Raw genomic sequence first — 21,078 nt, forward strand, 5'->3', positions numbered from 1 at the left:
CTGTAAACGTTTTGCTCATCATTTAAACTCGCCAAGGAAAAAGTCAAAAGGTTTCTACCGAAATACGTTTAAAAATGATAAACGACAGCTTCAATGGAGGAAATGGATCGCAAACTGACAATTTGAGATATAATTCTCATCCTAAGACTATCGTCATCATAAATTGTCTGCTCAATGTTCCATTGATTTTCACATCCATCGCTGGCAATACTTTGGTGTTGGCCGCCATATTGAGGACTCCTTCGCCATGACAGGACGCAGGCGGGCTCGACTGTAAGTTCCGCAAAGGAATGCTAGTAGAATCTACTAGCATTCCTAACATTCCTCAAATTAAGACTCACCCGGTTTCTTTTCTTTTGGGACTTGCAAGGTGTCGTAATCTGTTTTTATGTCTTGGAGGATGTAATTAAATCGAAAACAAACCAGGCAGGGTATAGGAATATGATCTGGACTACATGTCACATCAAGAAGTGCCAAGAAATAAAAACGTGATGTGAAATTAGAGTAAATGCAAATGTACAATGTAATTGCGCTACTCGAAGTGGCGGACGCGGCCGACTAAAATAGCTCGCAAAGGTGGACCATTTACTGGCGCAGAGATACTCATGAAGAAAGGTTAAGGCAGAAGAGAGGAAGGAAAAAGAGAAGACGTGAGAGGGAAAGAGAGGCAAGAAATGCTGTAACGGGATCCTGCAAATGATTTGACAGTGTAAATATACGGTTTCGATTACGAAACGATCACGCTGCGCATAACAGGACACAGGCGTTCACTACTGTGAGTAACGTGGTGCAGAATTTACAAGCATTCCTAGATTATTCTGTTTTGAGACCACAAAATTGTATGCCGAAAGAATATGATCTAAATTTAATCATCGAGCAAATGATACGTTTTCTGAAATGATTTGCAACCTTTTCCCGGAGTATATTCAAGAGGGCAGACATAAATCAAGCGCGCTATTAAATCACCTTGAGACACGGTTAGAAGAAACATAAAAAAAGACATCGTGAACTTGGGAGTGAAATCCTGAAAAAAGTGATCGCACGAGTGTTATTGTCAACACAGTACAATGACAAATGCATTAATTATGGTGAATCTTGAAGAATATGCATATTCATGGAACTACCATAGTAAACAGTTGCTCTCTATTAGTTTAAATTTACTTTAAAGTATTATCGTATTTGTAAGAAAAAAGTTGCGCTGGGTAAGGGAGTCTTATGTGGACAAAATTATCAGATCCCATGGCATTTGGCGAGAGTTCCTGTTAATGTTGTGACTAGTTGTCTTTCTTCACTAATAATCTTCGATACCAGATACACTAATTGCCTCGCGATTTTTCGAAGAGGCTAAAAGAACCCGAAAATTGAGTACGATATTTGCACCGGAAAAAAGTTAACTTTTAGACGAAAGCAAAATGCACACGCACTTTTCCATAGAAGAAACACCAGACTGGCCCCGCAGAACAAGCGTTATTTTTCGTGTGTGTTTCGCGGGCGAGCGCAAAACGCGAGGAAAACGCGCACTACAAGTCACGCGCGACAGGAGTTACATGTATATGCATACCTCTGTCTTGTTCCATCATATTAACGATGCATTAGTAAACTGTACAAGGAGAAACGACCTTCAGTCTTGTGGAAATAAATTACTTCATTTTATTTTAGAGCGTGTCTGTAAGGGGGGAAGGGGGGGGGGGGGGGTATCCACCATTCTGATCGATATCAATTGACCGATGCCTGGCTACACTGGTGACCGCATTGTCACATCATACCATGTAAAATTAAAGGCTGTGTTTCTGTATTAGGGTTTTTTTTTTACGTTACATCAGACCGTATCAGGTGGGTCACCCGCCGTTCTGATGGATAAAAAACTAAAGGCTGAGTTGCTGTATTAGCGTTTTTTACGTTACATCAGACCGTATCAGGTGGGACACACGCCGTTCTGATGGATAAAAAATTAAAGGCTGAATTGCTGTATTAGCGTTTTTAACGTTACATCAGACCGTATCAGGTGGGACACACGCCGTTCTGATGGATAAAAAATTAAAGGCTGAATTGCTGTATTAGCGTTTTTTACGTTACATCAGACCGTATCAGGTGGGACACCCGCCGTTCTGATGGATAAAAAATTAAAGGCTGAATTGCTGTATTAGTGTTTTTAACGTTACATCAGACCGTATCAGGTGGGACACCCACCGTTCTGATGGATAAAAAATTAAAGGCTGAATTGCTGTATTAGCGTTTTTAACGTTACATCAGACCGTATCAGGTGGGACACACGCCGTTCTGATGGATAAAAAATTAAAGGTTGAGTTGCTGTATTAGCGTTTTTTACGTTACATCAGACCGTATCAGGTGCGTCACCCGCCGTTCTGATGGATAAAAAATTAAAGGCTGAATTGCTGTATTAGCGTTTTTAACGTTACATCAGACCGTATCAGGTGGGACACCCGCCGTTCTGATGGATAAAAAATTAAAGGCTGAGTTGGTGTATCAGCGTTATTTGTTTTGTTACACGAGACCATGACACCGATATCAACCACGACATTGGTTGTGCATTTTTTTATTTTGCATTTAATTATTTTTACGAGTTTGCTTCATAGTCACTTCCTTCATTACCTCACCAGCTATATAGTTGCGTGTTTTTTATTGATTTTTTTTAAAATACTGACCTCACTGATAAAAGTGTTCTATATAGTCCCCTCATTATGGTTTCGTCTGGTGTGAAAAATACATCTACAATTTGGACATTTCGAGCACAAAGTGAATTTGTCGTGCTCCCTGCTCTGAAAGTAAGTATGGATTGTTCCATTTCATTGTAAGTCAAGGAAAATAAATTTTAAGGGCCGCTCTGCTACACTATGAATGTTATGGCGCCTACCCCCGGAACAATAACCCGGATGATGCACAATGCAAGATCATGTTGGTCGTGTTTATGTTAGGCGTGAATATTCAAAACTGTGGTTGTCTAGGCAAATGCTCTTCTGTGATAACTTACGTCTTCTTGACTAAGCGAGCCTTACCTTGGTTCTGTCCCTTGTATTTCCTTTGTTTCAATGCCTACCATTTCGCATAATTAACACGCGCCAATTCCAAAGCAGAAGAATACGTCTCTCAGGTTTTGTCTTCGCATCTGTCCGGCTTCGCTTTCATTAGCGGCTCTTAGCAATCGCTTCCTTTTATTTCTTGCTTTGCGCATCTTCCTTTTTTTTTTCTCTAATGAACCTCCACGCGACTTTCGTCGGCATGATCGATCACAATTTCGGAAGGGCGCGCTTCCTTCTCGTTCCCGCTAAACAGTGCCGTAATATAATTACGCGATCGCATTTCAAGATGCTTGTATATGTGCCCGCAATTCCACACAGTGATAGTTTTTACCCAAATTTGAAAAGCCAGCGGCTTATCGCAAAACAATAGAAACATTAGCTGGGAATGTTGTGTTCCGGAAGTGAATGTACAACTAGTAGATCTAAAGGCCCGGTCGAAAAGGATGGCGATTAGTTTCCGAGCTTTGTGCACAGGACGCATCGTACGAAATTCAGGCTAATATTTTTTTCACCATACAATTGCAGCGAAATTCGCGCAAATCGATCTCGTTGATTCATTACAAAACAAAGTACGTGGCCAAGCAAAGCGTCATACAATCTTGGTATTTTGCCGACGCGTCCCTTTTATATAATTAAAGGTATATATATATATTATTTGATCGGTATGATCAACAATTGCTTGGTACCTCTCATTAGACGGTACGTACATAAGCACTGGCAGGCCACAGACTTATTTAATTCGAATTTATCCTCGCCATCTTCTTATATGAGGAGTAATGCGGTAATTTTGTATCGAGTTACGATATTCAAAAACACTGTCCAGATCGCAAAGAAAGAAGTGAGAATGACATGAGCCGTTCATTCTCTGTCATATTGAATGAGATTACAGACGCCTCAAGGAACCGCAAAGATGCAAAGATTAAATCTCTGCGTGACGTCGTACTTACAGTAGACTTCCACTGCGTCCTCTCATGTCATTCCCCCTCTACCGTTTTCCTTTGCTTTCTCGCTATCTCAGACCTTCTTGTTGGTTTTGTAACACAGCCTGCCTACATTGCTGATCAGCTAATACATAACCCGTTCTTACACAAAGGAGTGCTTACGTTAATCACTTTAACCTGCGGCGTTTCACTCGGAATGATGGCGGCAATAAGCGTGGATCGCTTCATCGCTCTTCACTATCACATGCGATATGTGAGTTTTATGAGCAAGAAACGTGCTATATATACATCAGCGACTCTTTGGCTCGTGGTCATTCTTTTGTCATGCCTTAGTCATTCGAAAGAGAGTGTCTTTTTTCTTGTTAATGCCGTGGCTATTTGCATATGCATCTCAATATCTACTTATTCTTACATCCAAATTTATCGAATTGTTCGGCAACATCAGATACACATTCACACTCAACAACAGGCTGTGCAGAATCTAAATGCTGAGGGTGACATAAACATGATGCGACTGAAGAAAAGTGCTATGAACACCTTTATATATTACATGTGTATGATTATGTGTTATACTCCAGTGATGATTTCCGTGTTGATTATAGCGATTTATCCCAACCATTGGACATCAGCTTGGAACTTTACAGACACTGTCTGTTTTATGAATTCCTCTATTAACCCATTTCTGTACTGTTGGCGACTCAGCGAGCTTCGAGCAGCAATTTTAAAAATAATACGAAATATGTTATGTAAGCATTCAGATGAAAACTAGCCCATGATCACAATTGCTTTGCTGGATCAATCTTGGTCTCTCTCTGGATGTGAGGCCCTCAAGTAGACGTGCTTGACGCAATTAACTTTGGTCTCAAGTCAACTTTATTAGCATCAGACAGGAAAGTGTGAACATAGTTTTTTTAGATCAAAGAGTCGTAAATACCCAGTTCTGATCACGATATGCGGTAGCTACACAGTGCACGAGGAATGGCAAAGGCAAAGCGCAGTTTTTTGTTTGTTTGTTGTTGTTGTGCGTTGGCAATGTGCAACGTATGCACAACGTGGTGCGCTGAATCCTTTAATATAGAGTTTAAGAAGCTACTGCGGCGACGGAAGCGAGAACGTTACAAAACAATAGGATTTAATGAGAAAAACAAAGGCCCTGCACGTGCGTTATGAGTTTTGGTACATTTCTTCACCGTCCTCGGCCAAACAACGACGTAAAGTGACCAAATTTCTGATTTTGTGGAGAACGTGAGCAAATGATGGTAAAGTTTTCATTCTCTGTCTCAACTTGAACGCTGTTCCCACCTTCCTGTTGCTGGATTGATCGGCCACATTGTACAAGTTGAACGAATTGGAATAATCGCGAAGTAGCTGAAGTAACGCGAAGTTATATTTCAAGCGACGTTTTCGTTGCTGTTGACTTCGTGGTTCCTTAAAGTCCTTACTAATACTAAATTAAACACCTCTAAACTTTGTAACTATTTCCAAAAGTTGTGGCGACTAACCCTAACATGGTTGGTCCAAAGAACAAAAGAACACACCAAGATAACAATGGTTGCCACGCTAAAAAAAAATAATTAAATAAAATAAAATAAAACAATTGAGCTGCAGGTTTTTATTATGATGATTTTCATGGAAACAAGTTTTTGACAGACGTTTTTCGAAATGTGGCTTTTTGTCGGTTTTTTTTCTTTACATTTTAAAACCGTTTTAGAATTTCTCAGGTTTCCTCAAAGTCAGGTATTGATAAATAAACACTTACATACAAAAGATAGGTAGATACTGAAGGAGGAAGAAAGAATGAAACCACCTGGTGCGATGATATCACCAGATCACCCTCTGAAATCGACCGAGGGAAAATACAGCCAGAGAAGAGAAAGTGACCCGACGAATATTTATTTTGCACCAAGAGCGAATGAGTACTGCTTGGAATTATTCTCGTTATCTGCTTGGAATTATTCTCGTTAGGGCTTTTTCTTGGAACAAAAATTGTTTTGGTGAATTGCGGTATCCTAAGCTTAAGTTTAAAACACTGAAATAATCTAAACATTATTTTTTTTTTTAATTGAGACCACTGATTAACAGCAAAAGAGGGTACATTCTCGAGGACTTTCGGCAACAGCCCAATTGCTTCACTATGATTTGTTATTTGTGTGCAAAAAACATAGTCACTTATTATCATAATACAATCACAGACTATCAGGGAAACTCGTAATCTGACTGGCTACGATAGGGCGTTCTATTTTTCGATTAAGGACTGCCTTGGAGGCCAATGAAAGGAAAATTGCTGTAAGCACAAACTAACCAGCTTAAAATAAGCCATTTTACCGAATTTTCGTGGTGAATTTATCGTTCACTAGGCTACAGTAATACAAAATTAGAGGGCTCGGTCTTTGATCTCATCGACTTTGATAATTCACTCAAGGCAAACTATCAGCGGATACAAACCTCCAACTTTCCGTCTCATTGTTTAAGTATGGAAACACTTCTTGCAATACATGGGGCATGCACTAATGGGTTATAATTTTGCTGGCCTTCTAATACCACCTAAATTCGCCATAAAACCCGAGCTCATCTCCCCGATGTTCACGCCTATGCGGACGATGCCCAGTTATATTTGTCATTCCAACTTAACTCTGAGGTAGACCAACACGAGGCTGTACAGGCAATGGAGCCTGGATGAAGCTAGATAAACTAAAGTTGAACTCGGATAAAACAGAGATCATTCTAGTTGGCACTAGGCCACAATTAGGTAAGAGTAGGTTTGACCATCTTAAGGTCGGCGATATAGAGGTGCCAGTGGCGACCACTGCTGTGCGGAATCTAGGAGCGTGGTTTGATTGTAATCTCAGTATGTCCACACACATACCAATAACATCTGCCAATCAGTTTATTACCAGCTCCATAATATCAGACAAATACGGAAATTTCCAATGTATGACAGCACCAAGCTGCTTGTTCAAGCAGTTATAATGGCTCGCATTGATTACTGTAACGGCCTACTGTATAGGGTACGAGCAGTGCATTTTTCAGAGCTACAGCGCCTTCAGAACACCGCCTCGCGTCTGATTACCTTTTTTACATATACACCTAGATTTCACCATATTTCACCTGTTCTTTTTACCCTCCATCGGCTGTCCGTTAAGTATAGAATTAGTTATAAAATAGTAATATTAACTTTTAAGGTGATTCGTTTTTCTTCACCAACATATTTGCGTAATCTTATACAATTTAGACATAACGAATGCTATTCATTACGCTCAATGCATTTAGGGGTATTGCTGCAGGATCCTTCTTTAAAATTTAAGTGTACATTAGGAAAAAAGGCTTTTTCAGCGTCTGCCCTTAAGACTTGGAATGCCCCTCCGGCAAACATTAGAAGTCAGAATGACTTCAACACCTTCAAAACTATGTTAAAGACTTTTTATTTTAGAGAGGCGTTCAGTAGTATGTTATAGAAGTTTGGTTAGTAGCTTTTTCATTTCTTTACAAGTAATTATAAGATGGATATGTTGTAATGTTGTTAGGGCCTTAATTCCTATATAGTCGTCATCTATTTATTTATTTATTATTAGATTATTATGTATAATTTTATTACTGCGATGCGCTTTTGATCATATTTGGATGTAAAAAGCGCAATATAAGCATTAAACATTATTTATAAAATAGCTATAACCTGTACACCACAAATTAAAAAAAAAAAAAAAACTATGATGTACCGTCAGTGTAAGTATAAAGGTACTGTCTACTGGTTTCAACATTTGCAGGAACCTCCATATTCAATACATTTTCATCTTTACTATCTTCTTGACTGGTATTTTGGCCTAGTTTGGTGAATTAAAGGGCTTAAGGTTGGAATGAGGGTTAGAATAATTGTAACTGCCCCATCCACATGGCATACCCACTATGACCATAAGAAAGAATAAAGCCTCGTCTTGCAAGGTTTAAAGAGAATGTTCGCGAATGTCCAGTACAGGTAAATCGCACCTACTTAGTTCGTTATATCTACTTCGCAAATTTGCTCAAAATATGTTCGAGCATGTTATAATTAGTTTTGCGTTTAACGTAGAAAGAACGCACTCCTAATTGCGTTTGGAGTCGATATTGTATGGAACAATCAATCAACGAATGAACGAATGGATCTTCGGACGCGTTTCTGGCATCCCCCGCAGAATTTGCAGAGGAGGATGCAATCATCACCAACTTGGCAAAGGAGAGAGAGGCTAGGATCGAGGTCATCGAACACACCCCTTAATCTTTGATTTTACTAGTATATTTGTATAGTACATAAGGCTATGACGAGGTGATCAAACACATTTTAGGTGTCGTCCTGTCCTCATAAGGAAAATAACATTGAGGTCCGACATATTGTAATCTGTATGTGATTTGTAGCCTCCTAGCATGGATTTAATATACCTGCTTGTAAGTCTGATGCCATCAAGTAAAGCTATTTTTGGTAAAGCAGAAACTTTGTCGCTTTTTGTGGTTTCAGTTTTCTGTTTTTTCCATCAAGTTTTCTTTTTAGTATTATTGAGCATACACAATTACATACGAACAGGAAAAAGGACGTTCGAAAAGTAATAGAAATGAAGGAACATTCAAATTTACAATTTCCTTGAATGTACCGATCCTTTCATTCGGATGTCGTAGCTTGTTTTTTAAGTTCAGATTATTTGCTTTTGTTCGATTATTACAAAGTTTTATGATTGACGTTTTGTCAGCGTACCTTAGACAGGAACATTAATCCAATATTGGGTCTCGCTTCCATTTTATTTTTGGTGCCAGTTTTTAATCGTTTCTCGAAAGCAAGATGCAACCAGCTGGTTATTTTTCTTATTAATTGTAGTTTTCTTAACAGACATTTTGTTTTTAATTTACATGGAAGTTGAACCAAAACAATACACTTGTCGCTAAGTAACTGAATGCAAGAAATGGTTTTGTATTTGAACACAAAAAAATCAGGCTTCACTCGTCGATCTAGAACCGATGGATATTGTGATATTATACAAAATTAAACAAAACACATGCCTGCTACATCTACAGTATTTGAAATTTTAGGTAGAGTTTTGAGAGGCCTTTCACTATTGTTATTCCGTGAGAAATTATTATTGTTATTTTTACGAAAAACGTTCTTTGCATTCAAGTGGATTTTATGTACCCCGGTCTTATCACTCCCAGAAATCTCACAACAATAAAGTTCTCAAGATTCCAGGTTCAAAGTTCAAGAAGAGGCTGTGAGATTTAGTAGGAAAACGCCAGATAACTGAAGAATATTTAGCAGGTCGAAATTCATTAATAAGCTGTTTTACGAAAAAGCCAGGTGGCCATTAATACAAGCTCAGCTCAATTTACTCAAACACACTATGTAAAATTTACTATGCAAATGGAACTCCCACGGAAAGTGTGTCTTAAGTTAATAATGTTTTCAAGGCCTTTCCGAATATTCCGTCCTAAATAGAAGGGAATGCCAATTTAAGAAAGAAAAGTGCTGATCATTGTCAAAACAAATCAAGCAAGTAAGCAACGAAAGACACCTGTACACGTTTTGCTAACCATTTAAACTCTCCAAGGAAGAAAGTCGAAAGGCTTCTACCGAAGTACGTTTAAAAATGATAAACAACAGCTACAGTGGAGGAAATGAATCGCAAACTGATAATTTGACATATAATTCTCATCCTGAGACTATCGTCATCATAAATTGTGGGCTGAATGTCCCACTGATTTTCACATCCATTGCCGGCAACGCTTTGGTGTTGGCCGCCATATTGAGGACTCCTTCGCTTCATTCCCCGTCTACCGTTTTCCTTTGCTTTCTCGCTATCTCAGACCTTCTTGTTGGTCTTGTAGCACAGCCTGTCTACATTGCTGATCAGCTAAAACTTAACCCTTCCTTGCGCGGAGTAGTGTTTGCGTTAACCACTTTAACCTGCGGCGTTTCGCTCGGAATGATGGCGGCAATAAGCGTGGATCGGTTCATCGCTCTTCACTATCACATGCGATATGCGAGTTTAATGAACAAGAAACGTGCCATATATACATCAGTGACTCTTTGGCTCGTGGGCATTCTTTTGTCATGCCTCAGTCATTGGAAAGAGACTGTCTTTCTTCTAGTTAATGCCGTGGCTATTTGCATATGCATCTTAATATCTACTTTTACTTACATCCAAATTTATCGAATTGTTCGGCAGCATCAGACACAGATTCACACTCAACAACAGGCTGTACATAATCTAAATGCTGAGGGTGGCATAAACATGATGCGACTGAAGAAAAGTGCTATGAACACTTTTATATATTACCTGTGTATGATCCTGTGTTATACTCCATTGTTGATCTCTATGTTGATTTTAGCGATTTACCCCAACCATTGGACAGCAGCTTGGAACTTTACTGACACTGTCTGCTTTATGAATTCCTCTATTAACCCATTTCTGTACTGTTGGCGACTTAGCGAGCTTCGAGCAGCAATTTTGAAAATAATACGAAATATGTTATGTAAGCATTCAGATGGTAACTAGCCCATGATCATCACTACTTTGCTGGAACAACCTTGGTCTATCTTTAGATGTGTGGCCTTCAAGTGGACCCGCTTGACGCGCTTAGCTTTGGTCTCATCAGTCAACGTCACTAGCGACAGAGAGGAAAGCGTGAGCAAAATTTTTAGAGTCTCAATAGAGCGTTAAGAATAGAAAAGGCACCGCACAGTTTTTCCTTTGTTGTTGCTGTGCGTTGGCCAAGTATAACGACAAAATGCGCTTGGTTATTTTTCACTTATACTACTTTGTATTACAACCCTGTGATCTATTTGGCAATGTGCGACCGTTATTTATAAGTTCACGCTTGGGGTCGTTTTCTTTTTAGGTCTCAACGTTCATATTAGCTGACCTTAAAGTTCAGTTTAGAACATATTTGTCGTTTAGCCAAAGCAAAGAAGCTTTTATTTCACTTTTTTAGTTTACTTTTAAATCTATGAAATTCAGTGAGATAGCATACGTATAACGCGAATTGGCCATGACAGATGTGAAATGCTAATAAATGCCTGTCCTTTGGCATATTGTGACCGCCGGCAGTACTGTTCACGAGCCAGTGGGTATACACGCGACTGACCTCCCTCATCCATAAAGAGGGTTAGTTTGTAAAGAATCTGTAGTGCCGCGTTGGTTTGGAGTGGAAACGAATATTTGGTTTTATCAAACGAGTGCTAACGTTTCGAGCGTTAGCCCTTGGTCAGAGGGAATCCACGTTCGCTCTCTTGAAATAAAAGGGGCAAGCACTAGTGCGTTATAATAATGTTGCTGGACTTCTAATACCACCTAAATTCACCATAAATAACTAAAACCTGTACACCAGAAATTAAAAAAAAAAAAAGAGCTATGATGCACCGTGTTGGTAAAAACTTCCTGTCTACTGGTTTCGACAGTTGCAGAGCCTGCGTGCATATTAATTTCATTTTTATCCTTACTGTCTTCTCGTCTGGTATTTTGGCCTAGTTTTGGCCAATTCAATGACTTAAGGCTGGAATGAGGGCTAGAATGATTATAATTTTCCCATCAGCGTGCCATCCCCACTATTACCATAAGAACAGAACAAAGCCTGGTCTGCCAGATTTACAGAGAATGTTCACGAATGTTCAGTACCAGCTAATCACACTTGTAGTAGCTTAGGTCTACTTTGCAGCCTTCTTAAAATATGAACTTGGTATAATTAGTCATTGCTTTCGACGTAGAAAGAACACACTCCTTATACAGATTGGAGTCGAGATTGCATGGGACAATCAACAAAGAACGGATCTTGGGACTCGTATCTGGTATTCCTCGCAGATTTACACCTTCATCAACTTGAGAGCCTTCGTTACTACTAGTATATTTGTATAGCGCATAACTCCATGACGAGATGATCAAATACATTTTAGGTGCCTTCCTTTCGGAAAATGTCGTTATGGTCCGACATATTGTAATCTGTATGCGACTTTGGTCTCTCAGCATAGCTTTTATATACCTGCTAGGACAAATCACACAGTCTGATGCCGTCAAGTAAAGCTACTTTTGGTTTGGCAGAAGTTCTGTCGCTTCTTATGATTCCTATTTTCTGTCGTTTCGATCAAGTTTTTTTTTTTATTATTAAGCATACTTAATTGCGCACGAACAAGGAAAAAAAAGCGTTTGAAAAGAATATTAATTGTAGTTTTCTTAACAGACATTTTGTTTTTAATTTGCATCGAAGTTGAACTAAAACAACACACTTGTCACTAAGTGACCGAATAAAAGAAATGGTTTTGTATTTGAAGGCAAAAAAAAAAAAAAAAAAAATTCAGGCTTCAGTCGTCGATCTAGAACCCATGGATATTGTGATATTGTGCCAAATAAAAACAGCGCTGTTTACCTTTCATTGTAATTCCGTGGCAAATTAACTGGGTATTTTTACGAGAAACGTTCTTTGCCTTCAAGCGGATTTATTGTACTCTATTCTTATTGCTACCGGTCCCAGCGATCTCACAGCAGTTACGTTCTCACAAGATTCCAGATCGAAAGTTCAAGAACGGCTGTGAAATGCAGTCGGAAAAAGCCAGATAACTGAAGAATATTTAGCAGGTCGCAACTGATTAACAAAAACAATAGCGAGGTTTATTTAAATTCACTGATTAAAATATAGTTCATCGTGCAAATGGTGTCGTCTCTTAATTAGTGGCTTTAGTTTAACTAAAACGTTTTTCAATATTTCACATGACTATTCTGTCTATTCTATTTAAGTCAAACTGTCGGTTTTGGAAAGGAGTGTTTATGACTGCCTTAACAAGACAGCAACGAGGATAAAAATCGTCTTGATGAAAAATCAATGAAAGTAAATTGGCAATAACTGAGACAGCTGCAAAAGTCTTCGACCAAAACGTTGAGAATTAACGTTTGAGAACTTTGCAGAAACTGTGGATTTTGTGAACTTCTTCCTCTGTTAATCTATTTCTCTATTGTTTGCGATTTTGCGAGCTTCGAGCAGCAATTTTAAAAATAATACGAAAGGTTTTATGCAAACAAGCCTGAGGAAAACTCATTAATGACTTTTTTTAAAGTAGGCAGCAATGTTAGTACGGATAAATTAAAGCAACAAATTTTGGTAAGGGCTTTAGGCAGCAGCGACCAACACCATGACCATAAACGAAAAAAGAAAGCCTGGTCTTAACATGTTTAATTTAAAGACAATTATCGCAAATGTTGTATGAGTTATTCGCACCTACTACGTGAACCTAATCTGCAATACGCTCAAAATACGCTTGAAGATTTTAGGTACGGTCCTATCCTTATAAGGAAAATGACGTCATGGTCCGATATATTATTATCTCTTTTTGACTTGAGTCTCCAAGCGCAGCTTTTACTCGCAAACTGGAAATTCTGAAATTCATCAACAGCAGATTCGTTAGGTTAATCTTTTTTTTTTGGGGGGGGGGGGGGGGGGGTTGTTTCGATCCAATGTTATTTTTATTATTCAGCTGGCAAAATTACCGGCATATACAGAAAAGACATTTCATAAGGAGCATAAATGAATGACCACGTAAATTGGCTTGATAAGTACCTTGAATAAACCGCTCTTTTTATTCATACGTCGTAGCCTGATTGTAAATTCAGATCATTTGGAATTTTGCAATTATTGGAAAGTTTAATGACAGATGTTTTATTGGCGTAGTCTTGGCAGGAACATCAATTAAACGTTGGATTGCCTTTCCATTTTATTTTTGTTATCTGAAAACGAGATGGCACCAGTTAATTATTTTTCTCATTGTAGTTTAGACAAAGCCTAGTTTTTTTATTGTTGAGAAGTTAACCAAAACAACACATTTGTCGGTAAAGAAATTGCATATAAGAAATGGTCATATCTCTGAATTGCGGAGGAGCGATTAATAAGTTACTAATTAAAATGTAAAATCCCGAAAACACAGGGTTAAATCGATTGGAACAAGAACCTGAGGACTTAAGAGTAAATGTCTGTAAAAACCAAAGAAATCCCGGACACAGCTCAAAATTCGAATTCGCTCATACTTTGTAGATTGATAGGCCCTAGTGCCACACTTATGAAAAGGACATCCATTTAACCAAATAACCACTCGTTAACGAGAAACGAATTTTAAATTATCAACGGCATTTTTGGTCAACAAAGCCTCAAATAACGTCAACATTCATTAAGCTACCGAATCAAGCAATCGTAACTTTTGAATCTCTTACACGCAAATCCTATTCATTAAATGCTTTTTTAGTTCTCTGACTTGTAACACAGCCAGGCAACTCTTCTTATAAATATTTTACGATTTTTTTTTAAGGAATACCAACGGCTTCTCTTAAAGGCTTTGTTAGGACTTCCAACAAACTAGCCATAACTACCTGTGGTACGCAAAAAATCTCACCGAAAAACCTTCTGGGGGTACAATTTATGATAGTTTTCAGTTTCTATCGCTTCAATTTCTTGGGATCTTTCGTACGTTAAGAAAAAAACATTTCTAAACTGAGCATATTTTCACTATCCGCCATTTTGAAATGAACAACAAACACACTTGAATTGTTTATAAAACTTACATTGTTTTATTCAAATAAGCCGCTTGAAACATCTATTTGTACGAAGTATCAACTCCTGTAAATCCCTTTTATGTTCTTTTTTGTGAATTGAAATCATAACCTAAAGTGTAGCAAGTTAACATAACAAAATCGCGTCTGGCAATGGTTTTGCATAATTTCTACATTTTTGCCGTGACTCACCTCATTCCTGTCACTGACCTTCAACAATCTTGATTTCTTTGCCGTTATTTTCTTAGTTCTCGGTTTAATCTTACGTTCCCTACTATACAAGCCAAGCTACAAACCATTGTGAATCTTTCACCGCGAGCTCAGCCGTTCCAACCAGAAATTTGTGCAGTATTTTCGTCTATTTCGAATACAGTTTTACAGAAATTCACGTGATCAACACGGAACGTCACTTTGTGTTACTTTGCGTCACGCTCACGCAACTTCCAATACCCCTTCTTTGGCAAAACTCGCTCACGCGAACCTTGAGACTGGAAAAGGTCAAAACTGGCCAACATATTTTATAACTTAAGCTAAGCGAAAAAAGACAATAAACTTCTTGTCGCTATTTGTCTAGGAAGACGCGAATTAACTCAACGGGAACTCCAACCAATAAACCGGCAAATGGGTGGCTTACTGCAGTACACATTTGTTTTACAAACTTAAAAAAGATTGAATAAAAGTCAAGGCTTTTCAAAGCACTTTCAGGCTAAGGTTGACTAAAAATAGAAAATGAATAAATGTTTTTAAGTTGACTGTGATCAGCTTGTACCATATAACTGGGTGTTCATATACCTTATGCAAAAATGACTGACATTTTAACATTCCCGTTTGTTGCATTCACTAGCCTCGTTCAAGGTAAAATACTCTTTTGATTTTTAAACTCAATAACGAGGCTAGTGAGGCTAATTTGAATGCAAACAAAAGGATATTAAAATGTCAGTCATTTTTGCATAGGGTCTATGCCCCCACCCTCCCACCCATTTTCTTTAAAATGAAACTCACGGTCGCGCGCGACAAGACAGTTACCGTTTCGCAGGACTTTCGCGCGCGGGGCAAACTCACGCACAGCGTCTTCTATTTGTCGCTCAAAAATTGTGACTGAAAAAGAACAAGAATTTATTTTAGCCCAGATTCTAGCGGAGGTAGAGAATCTGGCCCTTCGATCTTCGTCCTTAACCTATTGCAAACACTTTCATTATATCCAATTCTGATCAAACGAGGACTGCATGAAGTGCACCAACCACACATAAACTAAACACCTTAGGGGTTCGTCAAAATAAACAATTCTATATGAAAACGTATTCTGGCAGACTTGTCTTCCCTAACACTCCTTTATTAATGCCAAATTTTTGGCAACTTTACCTTATGGTGCACTATCCAATTGCAGCTTACAATGTGAGATTTGGGAAGGTTATAATAATAATAATAATAATAATAATAATAATAATAATAATAATAATAATAATAATAATAATACAGTCAACTCTCTCATAGCGACCACTTCTCATAAGCGACCACCTTCCGTAAGCGACCACCTTGTAAACAACGGTTTTGTTTCTCAGTTAAATACTGTTTCAAGAGCTGTCTCGTAAGCGACCACCACTCAAATTTCTTAAGGGACCGCGACCACTTTTTAGGCCAGAAATGACACATTCTTTTGTTTTCTGTTTCCAGTAAGCGACCACACAACATAATCACGTATGATCGCATGTAAATCATTACTCAGAAGTGACAAAAGTTCAATTTTGATGACGCTTCCCCGTACTGCTGACAGACAGATAATGACAGTTTACGGACAGAGAAGATGGCTACAATTAGATCTTTAGGTAAACGGGAATTGTTACAGTGATGTGTTCCAGAATGAACCATGAACCATGTTATACAAAGTTTCATAAGAAGAATAAATAAATGTGAAAAAATCAAATAAATAAGTTTCTATTTGCCTGATTTTAGCTGCTAAGGTAACATTTTTTTGTAGTTAATTAATCAATCCAGTATTAGGCTTAGTTTGTTGATCTTTCCCGTAAGCGACCACCTCCCGTAAGCGACCACTTTGTCGTGCACCAAGGGTGGTCGCTTACAAGAGAGTTGACTGTAATAATAATAATAATAATAATAATAATAATAATAATAATAATAATAATAATAATAATAATAATAATAATAATAATAATAATTACAATTTTGGTAGGTGTCATTTACGTGCACATGACCTTTTCCCAACAAGCTGGGTAAGCAGATCAATGAACGGTAAGTTCCATCCACATTTAATCCCAGATTCTCACAAAGCTCCCTTAACATTTTAACTGGAAATTTGATAACTTCTTCTCGCTCGCCAAGCTGCATGACTTTATCGATCGCCAACCTAATCTCGACATTCCCGAACCGACTGAGATCAGGGTACGAGATTACCGCCAACCAATACCCAAACGTTCACGGTGCAAGGGACATATGGTCATTTCCTGGATGTTCGGCGGTGTTTGAAAACAGGCTGGCACTTCTTGCTAGTATGAGCTCGACTTCCGTTTCACAGCCACTAAATTTCAACAGTTTTTTGTGACCTGATACACTCTTGTTGCACGACACAAGAGGTAGGATCCCACACGACAGAATCCTACTTCTTGAATCACATCCACATTCGCCACCGACCAAAGGAGAGAAAGACATTTTCCTTCTTCTGACCAGACGTATCAGCTTTCGGTTAACAGCCGCATTTCGGAAACATGAAAGAAAAGAGTCGGCTCCGAAAGGTTGTTCATTTCAGTAAATATTCTAATAAGTTTTATTAAACTGAGAACCGGGTTTGCGAGATAACTGTCTTTGCTTCGAATTTGATGTAATGACGGCATTTATCCTTTCATGATATTTGTTTTTATTCCATTTCGAGTTTCGTTTCGACTGATTTGCTTTCTTCACTTTGCAAGAGACTCTTTAACCGAGGCACGTATTCAAACAATACTTGGCATTGCTACGGTTTCACGATTGCCGCGGGTCACAGCGCACCGTTTTGGACAGAACAGGTATATAATCATAGACATTATGGAGTTCAATACACTTTGGACTTATACTGCCGTCTTGAGGTAAATTGAAGGGGTAAAGTAATGACGGAAGGCCATGTGACGTTTACTGTGAGAAACGGCCCTTCGACAAGGGTAATTTGATACAAACAGGTAAGCTTATTTCAATCCATTTCTTTGTCGGATATGTGAAAATCTGTAGTAGTCCCGAAACATTTTATTCTTGGATATTTGATCCACCAAAAAAGGGAAATTTTGGACTGACGCTTTCGAAAAAAAACAAAAAAAACAAACAAACAAACAAACTCAAATACATGCTCAGTCAGTGTCTGGTTCTCCAGGAAACCCATTCCAAAGGGGCAGCACTAAAAGCAGGAATCCGGAATCTGAAATCTGAAATCCGAAATCCAGAATCCAGAATCCGGTTCCAGCGGAAGCCTCAAGATTCAACAATTAGGTTGTACAAAGATTGTCTCCAGAAAACCTTAACATAGTTTCAAAATGAAGATACAGACTATCAAATTTCTTTTCTTTACTGTACGCTCGGTCGTTTTTAAATGTTTTAACCGTGAGACCAATCATTTTTCATTTGCGGGAAATAATGACTTAATTAGATTTTTTCTCTGGTGTCACGAATCGAAAAATATAACATTTGCGTTGACAATATTTTCAGACAATTTTTGTACAATCTAATTGATCAATCTTGAGGATTCCTCTGGATCCGGAGTCCAGTTTTCTGTTCCGTACTCCGGATTCCGGATTCCTGATTTTAGTGTTGCCCCTTAGTTTTCAAAATGGCGTCCGTCGGCAAATTTGTCATATTAGCAAACTTCAATGAAGTCGTATCACACAACTAACCGACATCCCAAAAAAATGCCAGCATAACTTTTGACATCTATCCTTTATTTGTATCTGCAGTATAGTTTGAGGTCCTAGTTTGCAGTACCGACATGATTTTTAGGGAGTTATTTTAAGGTACCTCAAAACTATTTGAAAAGAGTATCGAAGGTGGCTTCAAGAAAAAACCCATGACCGTTGTTAAGGAAGAAAATAACCGCTTTTCTTATCACTGCTGAATTTTTTAGAGACCAAACTATAAAGTTCCAGCAAAGGAAGATTGACATTGTATTTTTAACGAACACTAGAATGCTATGAATATTGTGAAATTTCGATCCAAATTAGCCTCAAAACCAACGCAAACGTTTTTATTAAATTACTCTTAAGGAAACGAATTTTAAAACGAACTAACCCTGTTTTGTTTAGTTTGGGTCAAAGGCCTATCTATAGAAAAAGTATGAGCGAAATCGAATTTTGAGCTGTGTCCGCGATTTGACGATTATGTTTGATGCTTAGGGACATTTACTCTTAAGATATCGTTTCAAATAAATAGACACTTCCTACAGTCCCAATATTTGTCATTGCATTTAGAGATTTAAAAGATTGTTCACTGTTATTCTGGCCCCAGTTGTTCAAAGGCCGGATAACTTTATCCGCTGGATAAGGCACTATTCAAGGTCTAAAATATACTTCACGTTAAACGTTGTCCAAGGTTTTCGTACACTCCCAAACTTAACTGTGGTTGGAGTGTGCATATTCGCTTCTAAACGAGGAAATACTGAAATCTTTGCACAGATTGACACTGTCGGACTGAGTGACTTATCCACAGGATAAAGTTATCCGGCTTTTGAACAACTGGAGCCTGTCTTATTATTAATTATTATTTTGTTGGTGCAAAATCGTGTTTGGATTACCTTGTGTTTATTGCTATCGGTCCAATCTCACAACAATAAGGTTCTCAATATTCCAGATTGTAAAGTTCAAGGGATGCTGTAAGATGAGAACGAAAACGCCAGATAACTGCAGGATATTTAGAAGGTGCAGTTTCATAAAAAATTTAAGCTTTACTCAAATTCATTGATTAACAATTCAAATTACGTCCCCACTGAATGTGACTTTAGCTTAATAAGTTTTCAATGTTTCGCATGAAAATTCTGACGTAGCGAAACTCTCAGTTAAGGGAACGAGCCGGTTTATGACCACTATAACAACGCAGAGGTATTGTTATGGTGTTGTTCGTCGATTAATATCCCATTGTTCGACTACTAATATTGCTTTGATATAAAACAAGTGACCCTAAATGAGCAATAACTGAAGACAGCTGCAAACGCCTTGGACCAAAAATTCGAAAACGTTTTGAGTGAAAACGTCTAAAAATGATCAACGACAGTTACATCGAGAGAAATGAATCGCAAACTGAAAATTTGGGACGTAACTCAAATACTGAGACTATCGTCATCATAAATTGTCTGCTCAATGTTCCACTGATTCTCATATCCATTATCGGCAATGCTTTGGTGTTGGCCGCCATACTGAGGACTCCTTCACTACATTCGCCGTCTGCTATATTCCTGTGTTTCCTCGCCATGACAGATCTTCTCGTTGGTTTTGTAACACAGCCAGTCTACATTGCGACCGCACTAAAACCCAACCCGTCCATATACGACGCAATGTTCACGTTAACCGCTTTAACCTGTGGCGTTTCGCTGGGAATGAAATGGCGAGGAATTTTTAGAGTATACTGAGAGACAAACTAAGACTCGAACCGGAGAAAATCCCATAGATGTCAGGCAAATAAAACCGAAAATGTTTTCGGTTCAGGGAAGTGAAAGAGATCCCGTCACTGTTTACAAATTCTACGCGGAGAAAAGGCCGTCGGAAATGAACGACAGCAACGCGCCATTTTATCTAGCAGTAAATAACTGTAAAAAAACAAGATTCTTCTAAACCATGATTTAAAAAGTCAGCCGTTGTCGTGAACAAGCTGAATTCGTTAATGAAAAAAATCAATAATAAAATCATTCGCAACTCGTTGTGGTCTTTGTCTTGATTTCACCGTGCAATTGATAGTTGTTAACATTATTTTGTAATGTCTCAGTACATATATAGTAAACAAATTACCTCATGGTTGGTTCGCTTGTACGATTTTTATTCACTCGATGTGAAGAATCGCAAACTCACTCGTTCGTTTGCGATTTTTCACAACTCGTGAATAAAAATCGTACGCACTCACCAACCATGAAGTATTCCTATATCTCCGCTTCCACAAGGTGCACCAAACCGACTGAAAGGGCAAAATACTCTGTCTTTACTCTGGCATTCGTCAGTCGTTGTCTTTTACGTTGAACTTAGCTTATTCATCGCCTGCGTTTTCGTTTTCTTTTTTTTCTCTCCCTTCCTATTCTTTCCCCTTTTGTCGACATATTCAGCGAGCACATGAATTTGTAGCTTTCTTCAAATTCTTCCGTTTGTTTTTCTAAAAAGCAGCTGGGCACGCAACTTCCCGCCGAAGCAGGGTTAACTTGAATGTGGCATTTCACAAATGGCTTACGTGGATGGGCGGACGTACCTACGGAAGGTCGCACAATGACGTCATAACCAAAAACAAAGTTTCTCGCATTCACGGGTTACCAATTTCGCTTAGCTATGGGGCTCTGCGCGAGCGCCGGAGCTCCGCTATTACCTGACATTATGG

At 38.5% G+C, this 21,078-nt stretch overlaps 2 protein-coding genes across 2 annotated transcripts in view; one reads left to right on the forward strand and one right to left on the reverse strand.

Moving 5' to 3' along the window:
• LOC146480968 (uncharacterized) overlaps window positions 1-21,078 on the reverse strand; it is a 98,331-nt gene that overhangs the window by 51,356 nt on the left and 25,897 nt on the right. The gene's annotated exons all lie outside the window — the stretch shown is intronic.
• LOC146480970 (melanocyte-stimulating hormone receptor-like) lies at window positions 9,589-12,074 on the forward strand. The gene has a single exon (XM_085108603.1). The coding sequence runs from the start codon at window positions 9,589-9,591 to the stop codon at window positions 10,495-10,497; it is 909 nt and encodes a 302-aa protein (XP_084964729.1). The 3' UTR covers window positions 10,498-12,074.

Source organism: Pavona decussata, unplaced genomic scaffold, assembly GCF_977016875.1.
Source record: "Pavona decussata unplaced genomic scaffold, jaPavDecu1.1 SCAFFOLD_51, whole genome shotgun sequence".
Classification (NCBI taxonomy): Eukaryota; Metazoa; Cnidaria; class Anthozoa; order Scleractinia; family Agariciidae; genus Pavona; species Pavona decussata.

Excerpts from the sequence above, each read along its gene's own strand:
- LOC146480970 (XM_085108603.1), top strand. The coding sequence starts at position 9,589 with ATGATAAACAACAGCTACAGTGGAGGAAATGAATCGCAAACTGATAAT.